This window comes from Bufo bufo, chromosome 7 (genome assembly GCF_905171765.1).
Source record: "Bufo bufo chromosome 7, aBufBuf1.1, whole genome shotgun sequence".
Taxonomy (NCBI): domain Eukaryota; kingdom Metazoa; phylum Chordata; class Amphibia; order Anura; family Bufonidae; genus Bufo; species Bufo bufo.
This window is the reverse complement of record NC_053395.1, coordinates 44,134,449-44,157,099: the sequence shown is the minus strand read 5'-3', so window position 1 is coordinate 44,157,099 and position 22,651 is coordinate 44,134,449. Positions and strand designations below refer to the sequence as shown.

The window sequence follows — 22,651 nt, the reverse complement described above, 5'->3', positions numbered from 1 at the left end:
TTTAGATTGGGCATTGACCTACCCCCATTCGAGAGTTGGAGCGCTCAGTGTCATTTGGTCCATAGACAGCTCGTTGGTCAAGTTTAGCAGAACTCATCCAGTCGTTTCTGTCGCTACATGTTTTTCCTACATTTCGCAGCAGTAAAATATTAACTGCAGCGTCAGGTTTCCACCTGCTCTTCTCTCATACCTGCACACATCTGCTTCAATCACACATTAGTTCAATGTCACTTTACAGCTAATCTGGAAATAATAATGTTAAGTCCAGCTGATTTTTTTTTTTTTGCCACTAAAAAGCTTATCTTATCACTTGTCATTCTGTATAATGCAAGTGCAAACAGCCATTTCTAGGCCAGAAGAGAGAGAAAAAAAAAAAAAAAGGAACATTGGTGGCTGGTCAGTATTTAGGCTGGGTTCATATCCCGTTTTCCCATCTGTTTAACGTATACAAAAAAAACTATATGTTATACACAGTGGGATTCATTCACCATAGAGTTCAATAGGTGAATAAAGTGCTTTTTTAATTCTATATAATTTTTTGGAGTGATGATAGATATATATATCTATCTATCATTTTGCTTACAGGACTGTGCAGGATACAAGAACGTGGGGTGCCAGGTTGTATCTTTTTTCTTCTTCTAATGTATACGTCAAACAGAGGCACAAAACGTGATGTGAACCCTTAGGGCCGTCACTCTCATAGAAAACGCCTATTCTTGTCCGCAATTGCCGACAGGAATAGGACATGCTCTATATTTTTTGCGAGGCCGCAGAATGGAACAACGGATGCGGACAGGACACGGTGTGCTGTCTGCATCTTTTATGGCCCCCATTGAAATAAATGGGTCAACACCTGTTCTGCAAAAATGTGGAATGGGTGCGGAAAAAAATAAAATAAAATAAAAACATACGGCCGTCCGAATGAGCCCTTAATGGGAGGCAGCTGAGTATGGCAATTAATACAGAAATGATCACTCACCACCCTGCTCCATGTCAGAGTCTGTTAGATGCGTGAGAGAAAAATTTGCTAGGTTTGCTGGAGAAATGGAGAATCTTGAATAAAAGGGTGCAGGTGCATTCGTCCAGCTCTCATCAGGACTCCGAGGCTGTGGAGGAGGGGAGAAGTATTTCGATGGATTGACAGACAGCTTGGAGCCAGCTGGGTTTGTTGCTGGTTTGCTGATAAAAGCTGGATCAGGAGATGTAAAGTCGTCATCCCATTCAAAACCACCACCTAAGAATACAAATATCTTAGCTTACAGGGTAAGACCGTACACAGATCCTAAAAACAACATAATGGGCATTACAGTGAAGCGGTCAGCTGTTGCTGAAGAAATCTATTAAAGGGAGTCTGTCAGCTACTTTGAGCATTTTACACCGCTCATATCACGATTCAGCACAGTTGCCCAACATAAAAATAGTCTATGCTTTTTGATCAAATTGTATACTAATGCCTCATATGTACAGCATGCAACATAGGGGTAGGTTTACGATAAACTGCACTGAGAAGCAATGTTCATTATGCTGAGAAGCAGTTATTAGATAAAAGCAGAGTATTGAGGATCTGCGATCCAGTTTCACTCATATTTTACAACATAAAAATAGTACCTGTATTGTGTCTTTTACTTGTCCACAAACAGGGAAAAAAAAATAAAATAAACTTAGGGCCTGCAAGTGCCCAGGGTCGGCGTTGTGGCCGCAAGTGCCCAGGCCCCTCTCTGATGTGCCCAGATAACCGCTCCCCTTGGCCATCCTTTCCTTATTAATCTTCCTCCTCTGGTTTATATCTCATGCGAGCGCCAGTCACTGCCGGGCCCGGCCATGCGCACTGTTCAACATTAATGCCTCTGCCCATAGTGGGCAGAGAAATGCGCAGGCAAAGTGTTTTTTTCTGTTGGTGGACAAGTAAAAGACACAATACAGGTACTATTTTTATGTTGGTCAACTGTGCTAAATCGTGATATGAGCGGTGTAAAACGCTCAAAGTAGGTGACTGACTCCCTTTAAAAGGAAAGACCAGATGCAGTAGAACAAAGCCACTGCCAGATCCCGCTGCACATCCATGATAAAGCTGCAGCAAAAACCGCATGTGTTAAATGTGAACAGTGCTGAGAATTTACAGTGCACTGCATCCCTTACACTGAAGAAGTGAAATCCAAGGGTTTTTCTACTGACAAATATCCTTTGGATAGGTGATCAGTGGGGGTCTGACACCCAGGACCACTGCCAATCAGCTATTTGAGAAGACTCTGCAGGTACACACCACCAACTAGTTACCTCCCCTCGGTACCCTTACTGCAGACTGCTAGGAATTTATTCATAACTTCTAGCAGGAATAATACAGGAATGGCACAACTTAGAGCCATAAGAATAGATGCACCAGAATGGTTATTACATGGGGAATGCATGAAGCAATTAAAAACAGCCATGTCAGGAATGGTGAAAGGTCCTCTTTAAGCGCACAGCCGTCCATTTTATAGCGGATGTGCTTGGTATCGAAGCTTAGCCACATTCATTTCAATGGGGCTGAGCTGCACCATGTGACTGATGAACGTGATGTCACATAGCCTAGGCCAGGAATGGGCAAACCGCAGCTCTACAGCTGTTGTAAAACTTCAAATCCCATCATGCCCTGCTGTAGGCTGATAGCTGTAGGCAGACTGGGCATACTGGGAGTTGTAGTTTTACAACAGCTGGAGAGCCGCAGTTTGCCCATCCCTGGCCTAGGCAAAGCTGTGCGAAGGCTGCGGCACTACTGTGAGCACTGGTGTTAATCCGAGGCTCCGTTCCAGAGTTATACTCGGCGGGGGTCTCGAGTTTCGGACCATCACCGATCAGATACTGAGCTATAATAGGTCATCAGTAGAAAAGTATAAGAAAACCCTCTTTAATTCCTTAAGGACACCATGTCCCATTTGAAGCCCCCCTGATGCACCCCTAGAGTAGAAACTCCAAAAAAGTGACCCCATTTTAGGAACTACGGGATAGGGTGACAGTATTGTTGGTACTAGTTTAGGGTACATATGATTTTTGGTTGCTCTATATTACTTTTTTTGTGAGGCAAGGTAACAAGAAATAGCTGTTTTGGCACCGTTTTTATTTCTTGTTATTTACAACATTCATCTGACAGGTTAGCTCATGTGGTATTTTTATAGACCAGGTTGTCACGGACGCGGCGATACCTAATATGTATACTTTTTTTTTAAATTTATGTAAGTTTTACACAATGATTTCTTTTTTGAAGCAAAAATAAATCATGTTTTAGTGTTTCCATAGTCCGAGCGCCATAATTTTTTCAGTTTTTAGGCGATTACCTTGGGTAGGGTATAATTTTTGCGGGATGAGATGACGGTTTGATTGGCACTATTTTGGGGTACATATGACTTTTTGATCGCTTGGCGTTGTACTTTTTGTGATGTAAGGTGACAAAAAAATTGTTTATTTAGCACAGTTTTTATTTTTTATTGCGTTCATCTGAGGGGTTAGGTCATGTGATATGTTTATAGAGCCGGTCGATACGGACGCGGCGATACCCAATATGTATACTTTCTCCCCGCCCCCCTAATTTTTTGTTAACTTTATTTGGGGAAAATTAAGTTTTTGTTTATTTTTACTTGAAACTTAATTATTTTGGGGGAAAACATTATTTTTTCACTTTATTTTTTGTCCCCCTTTGGGACTTGAACTTTTGGGGTCTAATCCTTTACAATGCATTCCAATACTTCTGTATTGGAATGCATTGGCTGTATAAGTAATACTGTGTGTATTACTCATACAGCTTCCAGCCTGTGAGATCCAGGAGGCTGAATCTCACAGGCTCGTCACCGGAAGGCAGCACGATGCCTTCCATGCCATCGGGTCCCCCCTACAGCCCCATGGGGACCCGATGGCACCGCCGCCACCGCAATAGGAAAAAGCGGCAAACCACAGGTCTGTCATGGGACCCCCCCCGCGCATTTAGCCGAGGTGCCTGCTCAATGATTTGAGCAGGCACCAGCTTCCGATCACCGCCCGGCGGTGTCCTGAAGTACCAGGACATCAGTGCGTACCTGTACTCCCTGTGTCCTGAAGAGGTTAAGGCCTGGGCTACACTGCGACTTTTTGTAGCGCGACTGATTGATTTTAACTATTGAATGACAGCTGCAGTCCACAAGATTGCATTTAACTGAATGCATTCATTTGGACTACAGCAGTAGTTAAATCATTAAACTGAAATCAGTCGCACTACAAAAAGTTGCCCAGGACTTAATGCCGTGGCATTTCCGCAACAAAAAATGCTATGAATGTGAAAAATTTTCTGCCCCAAGATCTTCTGCTACACAAGGGTGGTGTTTTTTAAAACCCATCCAAATGCATTATGCAATAACGAGATTTTTGTATAACTTACCAGTAAAATCTCTTTCTCGCTCTTTCCTTGGGGGACACAGAAGACCTTGGGTATAGCTCATCTCCCTAGGAGGCGTGACACTAAGTGAAGACTGTTAAGCCCCTCCTCCCCAGCTATACCCTCAGCCTGGAGAGAGAGACTGCCAGTTGCGTGTCCAAGTAGTGAGAAAAGGCAAAGTCCAAAAAGTGGAACCAACAAGCCAACTACCCAAAGGGTAAAACAAACTCGGAAACAGTCAGAGAAGAACAAAGAATGGGTGGGTGCTGTGTCCCCCAAGGAAAGAGCGAGAAAGAGATTTTACTGGTAAGTTATACAAAAATCTCGTTTTCTCGCCCAGTTTCCTTGGGGGACACAGAAGACCTTGGGACGTTCAAAAGCAGTCCAAAGGGGGAGGGACCACAGCACCAAGGCGAAGCACCCGAAGGCAACAAAAAACCCGCCGCCTGCAGACCAGGCGGCCCAAGGCAGCATACGCCGAAGGCCGAGTATGCACCCTGTAGAACTCGGTAAGGTGTGCAAGGAAGACCAGTGACCACCTTACAAATGCATGGCCGAAGCCTAATGCCTCCGGCCCAGGAAAAACCGACAGCTCTGGCAAAATGAATGGTGACACCAAAAGCAGAACCCTGCCCTTGGTGCGACAACCACAGCAAGAGCCACACTGAGAAAGCGGAGGAAAGCCACCCTGGAGGCCCTCAACCCTTGCGCGGACCTCCTGGGAACACAAGAGACCGAACGTCGACAAGAGTCGGAGATCTCCAAGTAAAAAACTGCAAGGCCCAAACAAACGTCCAAATCGGTGAAGTGTCCGTTCCCGGGGGTGGGAAGGGGAGGACGACTGCCTCAATGAAATGAAGGACAAACATCACCTTCAGAAGGAAGGAAGAGACGGAATGGAGAACAGCCCTGTCCTGGGGGAAGACAGAAGGCTCGGAACAAGAAGGGCCGCCACTCAGGCACCAGTCAGAGACACGATGGCTACAGAAACCCAACCGTACAGGACAGAAGGAGTACAGAGGACTTCTGTAACGACTCCAAGGAAAAATTGGAGCGCCAAGAGCCCAGTATGTGGTTCCCAGGACGGTAACGGAGGGCAGTACAAAGGAACCCAAGAGCCGCTCCATGGAAGAAGTTCCTGACAGGCCCAGAGGGTCGGGGAACGCTGAAAGAGGAAGGACAGGAACGACACTTGATACCTCAAGCAACGGAGTCCCAGCCCCAGGGCCGGGCTGGAGAAAGACAGAACCATGGAGAGAGAAAGGCAGAGTGGGGGAACGCCCAGCTTCCCACAGAACCCCAGGTAAAGTCCTAAGTCCTACCACAGATCCTGGACGAAAACTCGGCTAGAAGCGAACACTAGCGAGCTCACTAGAGTCGCCTGGGCAAGCGGGCGAAAACCCAATGATCAGTAACACGGGCAGAACGGTCAGTAGAACTGGACCCGTCGGCCCCGAACAATGTTGTCCCGTATCCACCCGGAGTGGGGGAGCAGACGGACAGGAACCGAAGGGTCCGCCCAGCAACCGCCCGATGCCAGGACAAGACAGGCTAAAGCCCAAGCCGATGTAGCCACCACAGGAAGACGGACTAAATGGTAGTCCTCCCAAGTTACCGAGAAGGTAAATCCATAGCAGAAACATTGCCTAGAATGGAAAAAACGCAATCTGCACCCAGCGGGAGGACAGAACGCGGTAGACCCGTTAGATAGGTACACAGCTAGTACAGTCAGTGTGGACAAGACACCAGAACCATCCACCTGAACAACCATGCTCTTCCCAGAGGGGAGGGCAGAGAAGGAACATCCTCTGAAGCGTGGCCGGAACAGAAGCCACATCGGAGAGATCCGTACCGAGTGGGAGCCAAACAGAACCGGCGAGAAAAGGCAGTCGAGACAGAGGCCGGGATAACACCCTCCAAAAGAAAGGAGGAGTGGGCATAGAGAAGCCATAGGACAGCTCAAAAGCAGGACCCCGCTACACTGAGACGCCCCGTTCACCGCTTCGCAGAAGGCGAATATCCTGAAGAACTCAAGGTGGATGTCCTCCGGACCTGGGTAAGCGAGCACCCAAGAGAAGTTGGGTGACCTTTCCCAAGAAGAGCGGCCCGAACCTGGTAGAAGGAAATAGTAGTAGGCGAGGGGACCGTAGTCCCACCAGAGCCAACATAGAATGCGAAGGGCGCTGCAGACAGCACTCTCGACCATGTGACCACTAGCGCAGGGAAACAATGCTGCGGGAAGACGAATGAGCACCGCCCAGCTCGGAGCAGTAGCGAGCAGGTAGAGGCCGTCTACTTATCTATAAGGCATTCATTTATTGTTTGTTGGACAACACCTTAAGCTTACACAGGTGGACAGAATGATCTCTTTAGAGAATAGTGCAAGGCTTGCTGCAAACACCGTCTCCCAAGAGAAAAAAATATGTCGCAGGAGGAAAGGAGGGATACGTACGAGTAGCCCCGTAAGCAGTGAGAAGGCCAACCCACCTACGGGACGAGAAGGTATACACGGCCCAACAACGCACAAAAACGTCCACTCACTGCCAAAATATCACTCAGCGAAGGCCAGCCAGAGTGCCACAGTATCTACCTGGCAAACTGCAGTCGGCAAGGGTGCAAAAGCCCGCCCCAAAAAAAAAAAGGGGGGAATGCCCAAGGCCGTACCTACGTCAGAGAAGTAGGGCATACCATACTTCGCCCCGAAGGGCGCCATGCACATAGCCACACAGTATCCAGCAGGAATGCAGGAGGTCCACCTAGTGAAAGGGGGGGCATGCACAGGGCTATCCTAGCATTAAGTGAGTGTGCAACAACTCACCCAACACCGAAACTTCGTGAGAGTGTAACTACTCCCAATGAAGGGGAACATGTGCAAGTCCAATACGGCACATACAAGGACAGCCTTGGATCTCGTGAGCGTGCAAAATTCCGCCCATGGAATGAGGGATGGTCACGCACAAGGCCAGCACGGTATCCAATGGGAGCGCAAGCGTTCCACCCATGTTAGAGGGCCATGCTCAAGGCCAGCGACGTATCCGGTGAGAGTGTAGTATGCCGCCCAGAAAAGAGGGGGGGGGGGGGGGGGGGGGGGGGGGTCATGCACACGGTCAGCATCGCATCCAGGGAGAGTGCGATCAGTCGGTGAGAATGTGTGCATGTCACCTGAAGGAGGCGTGCCCATGGCCGGCAGCGAATCCAGTGAGAGTGCGTACACCGCCCACGGAAGAGGGGTCATGCATATGGCCGGCAGCGGATCCAGTGAGAGTGCAAGCACCCCGCCATGTATGGGGTTCATGCACATGGCCAACAACGTACCGGCGAGAGAACATCACCGACCGAGGGAGTGTATGAATGCCGCCACAGGGAAAATCCAATGAGAGTGCATCATACCACCTATGGAAAGTGGTCATGCACATGGCTGGCAGTGAATCCAGTGAGAGTGCCAAATGCCGTCCACGGAAGGGAGTCATGCCTATGGGCGTCAGCGAAATCAGAGAGTGCAGCATTCCGCCTATGGAAGGGGGTCACGCACATGATCGGCAACGAATCCAGTGAGAGTGCAGCGTTCCACCAATGGAAAGGGATCGTGCACATGGCCAGCACCGTATCTGGTGAGAGTGCAGTATTCCGCCTAAGAAAAAAGGGGTCATGCACAGATCGCAACGAATCTAGTGAGAGTGTAGCGTTCCGCCTATGGAAGGAGGTCGTGCACACGGCCAGCACCGTATCCGGTGAAACTGCAGTAGTCCGCCAATGAAAGGGGGATCATGCACAAGGCCAAACCGTAGCCAGGGAGAGTACAGTATCCCGCCCAGGAGGGGGGTCCCGCACATGGCAGTACCATAACTAAAGAGGGTGACGAATGCTGCCTACAGAAAAGGCCGCATGCACTTGACCAGCGCCGTATCGTGAGAGAGGGCTAGAAGGGTAAAATGACCCTGGCAGCGCCGCAGCCGGGGAGTGCGACATGCCGCCTAGGGAAGGGGGGCATGTACTGACATGAGGCTGCAGCGTCCTGCGCAGCCCACAAGTTATATATATAAAAAAATTCTTTTTTTTTTTTTTTTTTTTATATATATATATATATATATATATATATATATATATATATATATATATATATATAACAGAAAAGGGGAGCCACCTACAGGGGCACTGGGGGGTTCCATACAGGCCCATCTGAAGCCGGCCTGTACCCAAAGGGTTAAACAGGGATCCGGCCAGGAGGGCGGCGCTGCGATCCCCTGGGGGCAGCCATACAGGCCCATCTGAAGCCGGCCTGTACCGCGGCGCTGCGATCCCCTGGGGGCACCCATACAGGCCATCTGAAGCCGGCCTGTACCCAAAGGGTTAACAGGGATCCGGCCTGGAGGGCGGCGCTGCGATCCCCTGGGGGCGGGGGAACCTCCCGGCGGGAAGAATTCCCGCCTGGAGAAGTTCCAGCCCCCTCCAACAGAGGCCTAGTAATTGTAGGCCGTGAAGCCGGGGCCTAAATTATTAGCGGCGCCCGGCTGACCGGGGCCGCACAGATTCAAGTACCGGCCGGGGAACGAAGCGGCGCATGCACATGCCGGCCGCGGGTGCCCACCCCGCGGGCCGGAAGAGGCGGGGACCCGGATAGAGCGCCGGGATCGCGGCCGTAAAGCCTGCGGTGCCCGGCCGACCGGAATGTTCCGACGGTCGGCCTGGGGCTGTTGAAGCATAGCGCTCATATTGCAGGCCGCGGGTGCCCACCCCGCTGCCCAGAAGCGAGGACCCTGCGCTCGGCAGCCATTTTACCCATGGAGCGGGCCCTGGCTTATAACAGCGCACCATGTGGCCAACAGCCACAACCACCTTGCCCTTGGGCCGGTGCCCGTGAGGGCAGAGGAGGGTCAGGAGCAGCAAGGCTCTGGCCCTGAAGCAGTAGCCGGTAAGAGGGAGGGGGACCCTGAGACCGGGTGCCTGTGAGGGTGGGACGCCTGCATAACCCCTCAGTCAGGGGCAGCTAGTTGCGGACCTCTGCAGCTCCCCAGGCATTCTTCTTGTAGGGAGAAGGGTGCCAATGACCTAAGGAGGCCAGGAGAGAGGGAGCAGAATGTCGCCCTGCGGCAGCCCAGGGGCCAGCCTAGGTCTAGCAGGGACAGAAGGGTCCATAGGCCCAGTATAGGGTCAGGCACGCAGGAGACCGGGGGGGGACGGGGACGTTGGGCTGGAGCAGCCAATCTCTCACCATAGACGTCTTCACCCTCGGTCCGTTCCAGCAGGGTCGCCCCTTCAGCTACTGGCACCGTAGTGGCAGGACGCTGGAAGGGGGACTTGGCGTGCGGGCGACCCTTGCGCTGGCGGGATGTAGGGGAGCTGGGCTGCCCTGATCCACCTTGCCTTCTGTGGGGGAGGCAGCCGTGCGGGTGACCGGCACTGGCGCAGCTCAACCCCGGGAGAAACAGAGAGGTCTAGTGCGTCTCTGTTGTCCCTGATGATCTGGAACAAAAAGAAAAGAAAAAAGTAAAAATCTAAAATTTAAACAAGGAGAAACCAGCCCTGCAGAGCAGGGAGTGTCTTGCCTCCTTGGACACTAAGCAAAAACTGGCAGTCTCTCTCTCCAGGCTGAGGGTATAGCTGGGGAGGAGGGGCTTAACAGTCTTCACTTAGTGTCACGCCTCCTAGGGAGATGAGCTATACCCAAGGTCTTCTGTGTCCCCCAAGGAAACTGGGCGAGAAAATCTGCTATGGATTTGCATTGTCAAATAAGCACTGCAAATCTGCCACATCTGAACTTACTCTAAAGAGTCACGTATACATAATTCTGGTAACTGAAACGTCCCATACCTTCTTCATCAGTAGAGCTTTCAGAATTTGTAAATCTATATCCGGGAGCAGATGGAGAGATAGGACTGCTGTTACTGGACATTTGACTGCTGGTGTCCACCGCTCGAGATACTAGTTCTTTGGTTGGGGTTTCCTAATTTGTTAAGAAAGGTTGATAAATTAAATGGGTGTTTCACAAAAATAGGAAAGAAAAAGTAGGTTATTTCTCTGGCCCGAAAGCGGAATACTAGTCCTGCATAAGGCATCTTTCACACGAGCGATACAGATTGAGTCAACATGTGCTCAGGAAAAAAATAAATTAAAAAAATAATGGTTTTCCAGGCAAGTTCATCATATTTTTCTGCAATTGCGTTCATTGTGTGCATTTTTCCTCCTTCCGGAGTGTATGCAGATTACATGCGTTTTTTCACGTGCATGAAGAGAAACTGGAGAATAAACCTGCATCTCCTAGCATCAGTGAATGCCTTCTGGTTTTTCACACCAGCCCCATTCACTTCTATGGAGCCCGATCGGTGTGAAAAACGCACAATATAGAAGATGCTGTGATTATTACTGAACGCAGAGATGATGCATGAAAACCAATCATGTGCACAGACCCATTGAAATGAATGGGTCAGGATTCAGTCTGTATGCAATGTGTTCACTACATGTATTGCATTCAGACGCAAAACTCACTTGAGTGAAAGAGGCCTAAGAGCCCAACAGTGTGAAAGTGAAATAGATTAGTAACTAGTTTTACGAGCTTGAAGGCTGGCATGATGCTGATCAGCAATGTCCCTTGTTTTCCATCATGAAACCCTATTTCCATTATATATAAAAAAAATAAGAAAATATGACAATTCATTCAAGTTAAAAATTACGCTAAAATATTAAATTATGGGTAATTAAGATGAGGTAAAATTTGTGTGAGCAGATTTCAAACTCAAGAGAAAGCTGGTTATAATGGTCATAGTGTAATACTGGCCAGTTTGCTATTTCTACACAACTGGTGCTTACCATAAAACTACAAACAAACAAACAAAAAAATAAAAATAAAAATTACCTGATCAAATAGGTAGATGGTAACATCATCAAAAAAGGAAACCGCTTTCCTGCTCCTCCGCTCCTGCTTGCCTGCCGCAGGTTTGCGCGCTTTAATGAGGCTTTTTAGGTTTTTCCCATCGTCTCTTTCCATGTGCACAACAGGCACTGGATGAACTGTGTCGTCATCACTGTCAGAGCTGAAGCTGTGGAGGTTAAAGGCTCTTATATCGTCATCCGAATCATCACTGTTTTCATCCTCCTCATCCGCGTCCATGCCATCCTCCGATAAGTCAATCAAGCCAGAAGCATCAAGCTTTCCAAGGTATTTTCCCTCCATATCGGGTTCTTTAAGTTTCTGTCCTTCACTGTGGCTCAAAAATGGCAGCCCTTTGATGGCGTTCACCGAGCAGAATACTTCAGAAGGACCAAAAGGATTTACAATCTCCTCTTCGTTTTCTGATATGATGTCATCAGCCGATTGAACTGGTAAAATGTGCTCAGAATAGTCTGAATTCAAAGCCCGCTCATCCGGGACCAGGACCTTTCTAGGAAAGCTTCTAGTCGTCTCTTCCAGTGCTTCGTTCTCTGATGGTAAACTCGTGTCGTCATTTTCGATGGCTTTGACTTCCGACACATCGAGCTTCTTTTCCGACTCTGACTCGTTGTCAGAGAAATAGGCGGAGTCTCGATAAGAACTGTGACCGCCATTGATCGATTTTGGCAGTTTAATATCGAGTTCTTCATCATTTATGTCTACTTCTGATATTATGATGACAGGTGCTGCAAAAGAAGACACTTTTGAATTGGCAACAGAATGGCTGGACGAACCATTTGCGTGTGAGGTCCACTCTGGAGACTCAAGGTTCTCTGTCTCGTAGCCGCTATCAGCAGGTTTGTCAGATGGTGTGAATTTGTGCGATTCGTCGCCCTCTAAAATATTTTGAACATCCAAAGAGTCTAAAGAGTCAGGAGTCCCGACAGATGGTACCAAGGACTGCGAACAGTGTGATACACTATCATCTAACAAGCTGTCTTGACTGGTTGAATCCAGTGAAGTAGAAGTTTTTACAAGAAGTGGACTTCTATTAAGATCGCCGTTGACATGTTCTCCAGATTTCAAAGCATCTATTGTGGAAAGTTCATGCACAGGCTCAGGACAGACTTGATCATTATGTGTGACATCACCATGGACCTCATCAGCGCTAACATGACCAAAGGATCTGTACAGATCAATACTCTCCGTATCTGCTATGGAAAGTCTTGATTCGTCGGGTTGAATTTTGACGTCTTCAGGTTGATTTAAGAGGACACCTCCGGCTGTGCTTTCAGGTTCCTTTCCAGAAAGTCGAGGGTCCATATATAATTCTTTCAGAAAATCCTCATGGGCAGCAAAACCTGTTTTTTCTAAGTCTGTTATTTGCGCATTTTCCTGTTTGCCTGTCAACACTTCACTTGAGAAGTTTAGGAAGGAATTATCGAGTTCTGCCAGTGTGAGCTCAATGTCCAAATTACTAGTATTTTCAAAAATGTTCTTTGACCCAACCTTACCCTGCAATGAAGTGGGGTGGTCAGACAATAGATTTTTCTCTTGCAAGAAGAAAAAATTGTCTGAGAGTTCTTCCAATTCAGCCAAGCCTAAACTTGTATCCGAAATACTGTCAAAGAGGAAAGTATTTGTGTCAAAAAGATGCTGCCCCCCCTTTTTTGAAAAATCAGTCACAGGCGATTCATGATCAACCCGTCCGTAACTTTTTTTTGTAAAGTCAGAAAAAGACACATCAATGGATCGATTGTCTGATGGCTCAACATGGTCTACAGGTTTCTGGAGTGGAAAATCTGGGCGATTGGAAACGTGAAGGTATTCAGGAATACTTGATTTATTGGATACTGATGATGAGCAATTGTTATTTTTACTGGCTCCTGCAGAACGAAGATCAGTAAGGGCAATGAACTGTAGATTTTCGTTCTTCCGTTCTTTGTGACCGCTGCGGCTATCGAAATCTAACCTGCTTTCACCTTGCTCTTCCAAGCGGATGTAATAATCGTTAGCTACAGAAGCATTGTGGGAATCAAAAACCGGAAGCACCTCTGGTAAAGGAAAGGTATCTTCTCTGCTAGGGTGCTCCGGCTTGCCTTGTTCAGATTCCAACACGGACTTCTGAAAAACATCTACGGGTACAGGGAAGAAGAGGCTATTATAGTTGACTGCAGTGTCCGAGTCTGAGTGACTGTGCTCTTCAAAATGATCCTCTTTGGCTGCCTCCCACACGTACTCAAAGCTGAGCCCCTGGCTAGTTTCAGTCACTGTAAGAACCTCGTCCAGTTCGCGGCCCAATTCATCGCCGTTGAAGTTATCCAAGATTGGAAACGCCAAGTTATTCACGGCAGGCTGCCGATTGTTCGTGTTTGGTTTAAGAGAATTCCAGCGTTGTTCAAAGTCCACTTCAGTCTCCCTTTGGCTTTGCATCCGGAGGTATGTCAGTAGTCTGTGCACTTCTTCTGCCGTCAGTCTCTTGTCTGGAGGTAGCCAACAGAACTGCAAGACTTCAAACCTTAGAAGAAAAAAGAAAAAAAAGAAAAAAAAAGAAAAAGAAGATCACTCAAAACACACAAAAAATTATCACTATAGAGAAAATGCTCAAAAAATGTATCCGGTAAGCAATTATACGCAAGCGTTTTAATGGCAGTTCTTTAGCAAGGGAAAAAAATTAAAGCCAGAACAAATTTATGCAGGTTTTGCTATGGAAAGATGGTAAAATCTGTGGTCGATTCATTGTTGCGTCTGGACCCACACTAAGGAATCCAATCCTTATTGTGTGGCCAGTTTAAGGGTACTTTCACACTTGCAGCACAGGATTCCGGCAGGCACCATCAAAACGTATGCAAGCTGATGGCATTTGTCAGACGGATAAGGATCCTGATCCGTATGACAAATGGATTGAAATGCCGGATCCGTCTCTCCGGTGTAATCCGGGGAAAAAAAAATTGCGGTCTGAGCATGCGCAGACCGCAATGCTGGAACACTCGGGGTCGTCCGGAATTTTGGACAGAGATAAAACCGCAGCATGCAGCGTCCTGAAAAGGCAAAAAGACTGAACTGAAGACATCCTGATGCATCATGAACGGATTGCTCTCCATTCAGAATGAACGTGGCTAAAACTGATCAGTTCTTTTCCGGTATGGAGTCCCTAGGACGGAACTCAATGCCGGAAAAGAATAACGCTAGTGTGAGTACCCTAAACACAAGTATAACCGTGGGTCGATAGATCCAAATAGCATCCATGATCTCTAGCTCTGGTCGATAGACCTACAGTTGGGCTGGGATTTACAGCTATAATACTGCTACAAATCTGCCCCTTGAAACTGGAATGAAACTGGCTTTTTTTTTTTCTTTTAGTCATTTCCATGCATAATGGTGTCTTCCAGAGAAAGGAATCAATCTGGAATCAATTTCCAAAGAAGTAATATTGAGCTACTTCATGAGAATAAGTGCGTTACCATCTGTCTGCATATGGCTGTTCAAGTTGAGGTTTAGGAAGTTTAACTTCTTTCTCTTTGATAACATAAGTTAAGACTTCATTGTCTGAAAGTTCAGCATAAGGAGTGGCACAGTCATCAAAGAGCTCCCAGAGAGTCACACCGAGAGACCTAGGTAGAAAAAAAACAAGCAAAGTGCAAACCAGTCAGATTCTGTGTGTTTAAACACCACCCTTTAATATATTCTAACATGGCAAACGGGGATCCAGCAGTAAGGACCACCCAGTGTGCACAGCAACTGATAGGAGTGCATCTCGATGATTCTGGGTCTAAAGATTTCAGTGGGTGCCGTGTAATAAGGACATAGCAATTGCTTCCTCCTCCAGATGATTGAGTTACAGCAGCTGCATGGACCCCTGTACATCATGAGGGACTTTTTACATAGTGGTAGTCCAACCCAGATAACCCTTCTAACTTAAAGAGTAACTAAACCTTTGTTACAATCTTTAATATGTTGTCCCAAATGCACTAATAAAACTATTTCTAATATACTTTATCGATTTTGTATTTTTCTTATACTTTTACTTCCCTAAAACGCACCATTCCCTGGTGCGCTTAAAACTCAGTTCTCTGTATGCTGCCGACAGCTCACACTGGCGGCAGCAGGGTCCGGCAGGCAGTTCCAGCGGGGCAACAGCCTGCCGAATTCGTGCTAACGCTAGCCCACTGTGCCGCCGGAAGTCCCCTCCGGCCTCATTCACTATAATGGGGCGGGCCGGAGGTCCGGCAGCAACACTGCAAACAAGCAGAGAGGCGGCCGTACCAAAAACTGCAGCACAGCATGGTGGGCTAGCGTTAGCACGGATCAGGCAGGCTGTTCACCCGCCGGAACAGCCTGCCGTACCCTGCTACCCCAAGTGTGAAAGTAGACTTTAAACAAAATTTTACATTCATTGGCATATGCTTTATGCTTGGTAAGGGTCCAAAGTGGGTAAAAAAAAATTGTGTTTATTCACCCATTAGTGACGCAACGTTTCGGCTCCAACATGAAGCCTTACATCTTTATTTTTTTTCCAGTGGTCACTTTATTGGGCTGTACCACCTTACTCCCCACAACCCCTCAAACAAAAAGCTATTATAATAAATAGGTAACAGGCTTCGTTCACATCTTGTTACATACCAGATATTGCTGGCACGGGTCTGTTCTGCAACTATTACTCTTTCTTGATATGACGTTACCAACTCTGGCGCTGTCCACCTTACTGGGACAAACTTCTCTTCAGAGGTATCCATGTAGTCTTCCTACAAAACATTTTTTTTAAAAGAATAACTAAAATGAAAGTTAAACAGTAAAAGTAACATGAAATACCGCTATTTAAACATAATCATGTCCCATATAATACATTTGAGGCAGACACTTTCCAGAAAATAATCAGATGCCGTGAATGAACACACACTCTGAATATATATATTTATCAGGCATCTGTTAATATATTTATCTTCATTGGTGGCGCAGTAGCCACAGCCCCTCCTCCTCCCGTCTCTCTTCTTATTGGCGGCGGCAGAACAGGGGAAGGGAGAGACTCCTCCGCGCTGCTGAGAAGAACATCGGCGGCGGGGCAGAGAACTATCAGCTCCTGTGCCCCACCGCTGTATTCAGAGCTGCGGGTCTAGTCGCAAATGGAGACAAGACTAAAAAGTCTTGTCGCCATTTGTAAATTCTAAGTCGCATTGGCGACCATTTTGGTCGCCATCTGGAGCCCTGCATATGGAACTGTAGATATTCATAGACCTTCTATTGAGAACATCTCCTGCAGAGAGGAGACAGCGCTTCGTGTGAGCTCTTTATCCTCATTTTAGCAATTTGTGGAGGTCTCAGAAATCGGATGCCCATAGATCAAAGCTTTTGATATGTCGCTAGAACATTCCAAAAGGTGTTGCTGCCATCTAGTGACGAAATTTAAAACTACATAAAATCCCAATTATAGCCAGCTAAATACAGCACCACCTAGAGACCTTTTTTTATGACTTGCCCCATATATATACGTAAAGTGTATAAACACTCAGGTTTTGGTAATAGTATTACTATGTAGTATGGGATCATAGCAATGCAGAGGAAACCCATAGGGCAATAGACACATGCAGTATACATACCTTATACCGACTGAATCCTATACCGTAGTCTCCTATTTTTACTGTTAAGTCAGATGTCACAAAGCAATTTCGTAAGGCCAGATCACTGAAAAACAGGATAGAGCAGAATACATTAGATATGAAGGAGAGGGGGAAAAAAATATATAAAAAAATAAATAAAATCGACCAATATATCGGAGGTCAGTATCCATATATGATCATGATCAGGTCATTTCTGTGCCAGTCTGAATAACACACAGGATCACACTGGATGGCAATAGGTCTGCAGTTCTCCATCTTTCAGTACCACATTTTAAGTAAATAGTTTTAAGAAATTTGCTCACAGGATATTCTAGACATGATAAACCTAAAGCACACAGAGCGGTCAGTAGTGCATTCAGGTGCAAGCTTTAACCTTTTCATTTTTGCAGTAAAAAACTAAACGCAGGAAATACCAGTTCAATCACCTCTTCATGAAAGCAAGTGACCCGAAGCACTGGTCCCCTCTTCTAGACACAACAACTTTTAAAGGAAATCCGTCACCCCCTCAGGCAGGGTATCTGAAAGGGCCGCCGATTTGGTTGTGTGGGTAGAAAATATATTAGAGAAATTTACCATATACTAGCTGCGGTGCTGGCATTGCCCTCTGAGGAAGGAGTCCGTGTATTCATGACTTGCAGGTATACCTACCTCCGCCCCTGCACATGATTCAGAGCTTTCTGTACATAGGAGGAAAGGTCTCCCATGACCGCGGTCGGACCAGGAAACACTGTATTGGCCGCATCTTCTGGACCAACTTCCGCCCTCCTGACCCAAACTGGGTGCATCACAGTGTTTTATGCTACACTTAAATCATATGTGATCGCAAATCTATTGCACTGTACTCCATCATCATGCAAGCAGAGTACATTAGACCCGCAATCAGATAAATCTCTATTATGCAGTCAGTTCAGGAGGGCCACAGTTGGTCAGGTAGATGCAGCCGACACAAGGGCCAAATCTCCCGGGCAGAAATCTCCATCAATCATCCACGGAAATGAGTGGCGCTCTCCCCGCAGCTCCGAATACTAGGACTCAGTCCTCAAAGTGCGACGCCAGAGGCTTAAGATGTACCAATATTGCAGAAGAAGCATGCCTAAGAGAAAAGCGGTCTCACAATTAGACTGGCGTTGGATGTGCTGAAGTTATGTAGAGGCCAGCACCTCTTCATAACTTCAGCGGATCCACTACCAGATATAGGGTTTATTAAGACCGGCATATAAACCGCTGGTCTTAATAAATGACCCCCATAATGTCTAATTCTTAGGCGGGTTTAGTAAAACTGCACTAAAGCATGGTATAACCCCCCCCCCCCCCCCCCCAAACAAACAAAAAACTGTTTTAAAATGGCCTACCAAGCATAAACTTATGGCAGGCTGCTCTGCTGCTTGGACCCCCAGGGATCTGCTGCAATCATTTTAGTACAAATCAATTAGTACATGGATATTTGGGTGAGAGGAGAGAGCAGCAGAATAGATGGGCCAGAACTACATGGTCAGGAGGAGAATTTCAGTGGAAAAGGAGGCAGCACAAATACCTCAGCCTTAGGCCTCATGCACACGACCGTATGTATTTTGCGGTCTGCAAAAAAAATAAAAAAAAAATAAAATAGATGTCCATATGTCATCCGTTTTTTTCTTTTTTTTGCGGATCCATTGACAAGAATAGGACATGTTCTATTTATTTATTTTTTTGCGCGGCTATGGAACGGACATACTGATGCGGACAGCGCGCTACCCGCAATGGGTCCGCATTTTGCAGACCCATTGAAATGAATGGGTCGGCATCCTATCCGCAAAAAAAACGAAACGGACACAGAAACCAAATACGTTAGTGTGCACATAACCTTAGGCCTCTTGCACACAAGTCGACCATAAAGTTTTTTCTGTGTTTTGCGGTCCATTTTATGGTTCAATTTGTTTTTATTGAAAACCATATACATGAAAAAAATATATATGCATCATGAGCTGGTTACATTTGAGTATATGCAATATGTGGGTATTACAATAGTACATGTCAAATCAGCATAAAGAAAAAAAAAAAAAAAAAAAGTCGCCAATCATCAGTACTAGATGAGTGGAGTAGAACGGGGGAGACAAGACAAAGGATCCAGGGGGGAGGACAAGGAGGGGGGAAAGGGATTAAGCTAGTAATCTATGCAAGATATAACTGTAGTCAGACTGAGCAGAATATTTTAAGTAGTAGATCCTGAGGACAACCAACTTGAAAAACCTGCTGATGCACGGAATTGGTACCAGGCCTCCCATTGTTTAGAGTGAGCAGCTTTGCGGTCCATTTTAAACGGATTTGTTTTAGTAGTTTTTCTGCTGCACCGTTCAGTTTGGCTTCTGTTTTTTGCGGATCGCAAACCTTCCGTTTGCGATCCGCAAAAAAACAGAGGCCAAACGGAACGGTGCAGCAAAAACACTACTAAAACAAAAACGGATCCGTTTAAAATGGATCACAAAACACAGAACAAACTTGGCATATACAGTAATTACATAGAAAAATTGGGCTGGGCATAAAATTTTCAATAGATGGTTCCGCAAAAACGGAACGGATACAGAAGACATACGGATGCATTCTGTATCCGTTCCATATATTTTTTTTTACAGCCCCCATTGACTTGAATGCAGCCCAGGAACGTGATTTGTGGGCAACTATAGGATATGTTCTATCTTTGAACGGAAAAACGGAAATATGGAATGCATACAGAGTACATTCAGGTTTTTTTTTGCGGACCCATTGAAATTAATGGTTCCGTATATGGAACGCAAAAACGGAACGTGAACAGAAAAAAGAAAAACGTTTGCGTGCAAGAGCCCTTAGTCTAGGGCTGTGATGGCTAACCTCCGGCACTCCAGCTGTGGTAAAAGTACAACTCCCAAGATGTACACTTGCTTGGCTGCTCTCAGAACTCCACAGAAATGAATGGAGCATGCTGGGAGTCGTAGTTTCACCACAGCTGGAGTGCCGGAGGTTAGCCATCACTGGTGTAGGGTATTACTAACATAAAATTGGCGTATGTATATCCCTTTATATTATACTAAGAAAAGCTTAGCAGACCCCTTCTGTTAGTCTAGTCTACAGCTAGCCATACACAATCCTCCTATGCATACTCAAGCCCCATCTAGCAAGCAATGAATGGTCAAAGGGAAGAAAGCTGCTGCCAGACACCCTGCAACAGCTTCTCCCTCTCTAAGAACGATAGGGCAGCTGAAATCAAACATGCCCAATTCCTATATTCCCAAACATCAGCTGTTGGGGGAAAGTCGAGAAAATGCCATGTACATTAGATGGTGAGCCAAACCCACCAAAATTGGCAGGTTTGGCCGCAATAGATAGACTGTGTATATAGCCACCGTAAGGCTTGCCTCAACTGCACTTGGCGCCAAAGATTTTCAAAGGATTAAAGTAGTAGTATTGTAGCAGCAGGTCCGGTTACAAGCAGTGAATTCTGGTCTACATAATTCACTAGTGCATGGAAGAACTATTAGAAATGATCTCACATGCATTTACTGAGCACTCAACTCCAGACCTTCAGGAGAAGAGGCAGCAGCCGTACCCACTAGTGTATAATATAACTCTTGGTCTATATAATTCACTGGATTCTATGACGCATTTCATAACCATACAGGAGACAGCCAAGGGAGAGGCAGGTTCCCCATGTTGGAGTCCAGAGAGGCGGCCTGGCTGCATTCATTTACCACCAACAACAAAATCACGGATGCTGGAGATTTGCCTGTAACTCAGACAGCATCAGGATATTGTTGCTGGCAGTAAACACAAGTTATCACCTCTCACGTGTACGTCAGCTGTCACAGCACAGGACACAAAATCAGGAAAAGTCAGGGCATGTTCACATGCTATTAAATACACGGCAGAAAAATCCAACAACATGCATTTGCTGTGGATTCAGTGGCAGAAGCTTGGATTTCTGGTGCCGGTTTGAAAGCTTGTGAACGCCCGCTGCGGTTTCAGCTATGAGGAATGGCAATGCAGATTCCCACTAGAAACATTGGAATACATGTTGAAATCCTTGTGTGACCGTACCCCAATGACTCCAAATCACACCCCATGCATGGTATATTTTAAACGCGTGCCCAGTAACAAGCCGTGGCACAGTTTGTGCAACATCTCATCTTGGAATTGCACCAAATTAAGTGCGGATACCAAATCAGATCACTAATTGGCAATAAATAGAAACTCAACTTGTGCTGGAACTAAACCTGCTTGCCATCTGGTGGGGACTGAAAAGGATGGAGGGTGTGAACAGATGCACACTCCATACCTCACATTTTCACCTACTTAGCCGCTTTTAGGTTAGGATTCCACAGCGACACTTGGTCTCCAGCAAGCCATGGTATGTTATTGTGGCCTCAGAGTTTCCCTTGAAGTCACGGGTGAGTTGCAAGGATCATAAGAATTGCTGAAATTTGTGCGATTGTCAAGCAAGTCCCCCCCCCCCCCCCCCCCCTTCACCACAGCACTGCGACTTGTAGGAGACCCAAGCTACAGACTAGAGATGAGCGAATCAAATTTGACGACGTGGAATTCGATCCGAATTTCACGTTTTATTCGATTCGCACCAAATCCGAATTTGTTTCCTAAAATGGCTGCTGCACGTGTAAGGACATGGAGAAAGGAACTCTGGGAAGGCGGGATCACCCATAATGCCATGCATGCAGCCCTATGATGTCACAGCCCTATAAATAGCCTCAGCCATTTACCAGTCTACTTATTGCAGGGAGAGACATCTGCAGGCGCTAGGGACAGTGCTAGGAAAGACTTCAAAATAACCTATTTACAAAGATAATTCAAGGTGTAGGGAAAGGATAGGGAGGAATCATTCCACAGTATTTATGTAGAACAGGGTTCAGCAGGGCAGGTTACAGCCTGGGTGATAGGAACAATCCTATTACACCTTGCTGCACTGACTGGGGATCCAAATTGCCATTATACAGCTCTGTAATTCCAGCAAACCGTTCTTGTTATTAGTGTGCAAGTGCTTTTTGATACGGGCATTAACAGGGTTTATTACAAGGAAATATTTCTACATCTTATTTGCCCTTGTGCGCTGCAGTTATATGTTCTAAAGCATTTTTTGGCTTTTATTAGTGGGAAATAAGGGCTTATTGTGTGGTGATGGTGAAGTGCGAAAATTACAGCCCTTTTTGTTGTGTATTAGTGGCAAAAGTAAAATATATTTGCCATTCAACGGTGCAGTTATATGTTCTAGAGCCCTTTTTGGCGTGTATTAGTGGCACGAAAAAGTATTTGCCGTTGTGTGGTGAAGTGAGAAAATTTGGGGTGTTTTAATTTCCCTTTTATTTATTAATTTGATCTAACAGTGTCAGACAGAGAAGTGCCAGGTCCTGCACAGGGGAGAGGCAGTGCTTCTGGTGCAGGCACAGGTCGCAGCAGAGTAAGGGGGTATGGCAGCAGGAGGCCTGAGCTCCCAGTGTCAGCTAGCGGTCGTGTCTTGACCAGCAACCCAGCGGTTCTTGAATGGTTGACTCCATCTCTGTTATGGATCCACTCCTGTTTTTTTGGGCATTAGCAATACTGATAGATTACTGACCAAATGCTGACCGAGTGAAGGCGTATGCTCCACAGACAGGATCCGTTTTTTGTGGGTTATTGTTCTGACGGATCAGAGGAAAGGCAAAATAAGCAGTGACGTCAACACAAACTTACTGCCGACACCCTCTCCACTCTGTCCAGGGGGCTCTACTTGTATAAGCGTTTAATAGAACAGGTTCTGTTTCCATCTATGTGGAATCA

At 46.5% G+C, this 22,651-nt stretch overlaps 1 protein-coding gene across 1 annotated transcript in view; it reads right to left on the bottom strand.

The window, feature by feature from the left end:
- The window catches only part of LMTK2 (lemur tyrosine kinase 2), a 91,411-nt gene that overhangs the window by 6,329 nt on the left and 62,431 nt on the right, over window positions 1–22,651 (bottom strand). The window contains exons 8-13 of the mRNA XM_040441907.1: window positions 16,850–16,934; window positions 15,876–15,997; window positions 14,717–14,866; window positions 11,238–13,770; window positions 10,196–10,328; window positions 980–1,234 (exon numbers count right to left, since the gene is read on the bottom strand). Coding sequence (XP_040297841.1) covers window positions 980–1,234; window positions 10,196–10,328; window positions 11,238–13,770; window positions 14,717–14,866; window positions 15,876–15,997; window positions 16,850–16,934 — 3,278 coding nt within the window. The remainder of the gene's footprint in view (window positions 1–979; window positions 1,235–10,195; window positions 10,329–11,237; window positions 13,771–14,716; window positions 14,867–15,875; window positions 15,998–16,849; window positions 16,935–22,651) is intronic.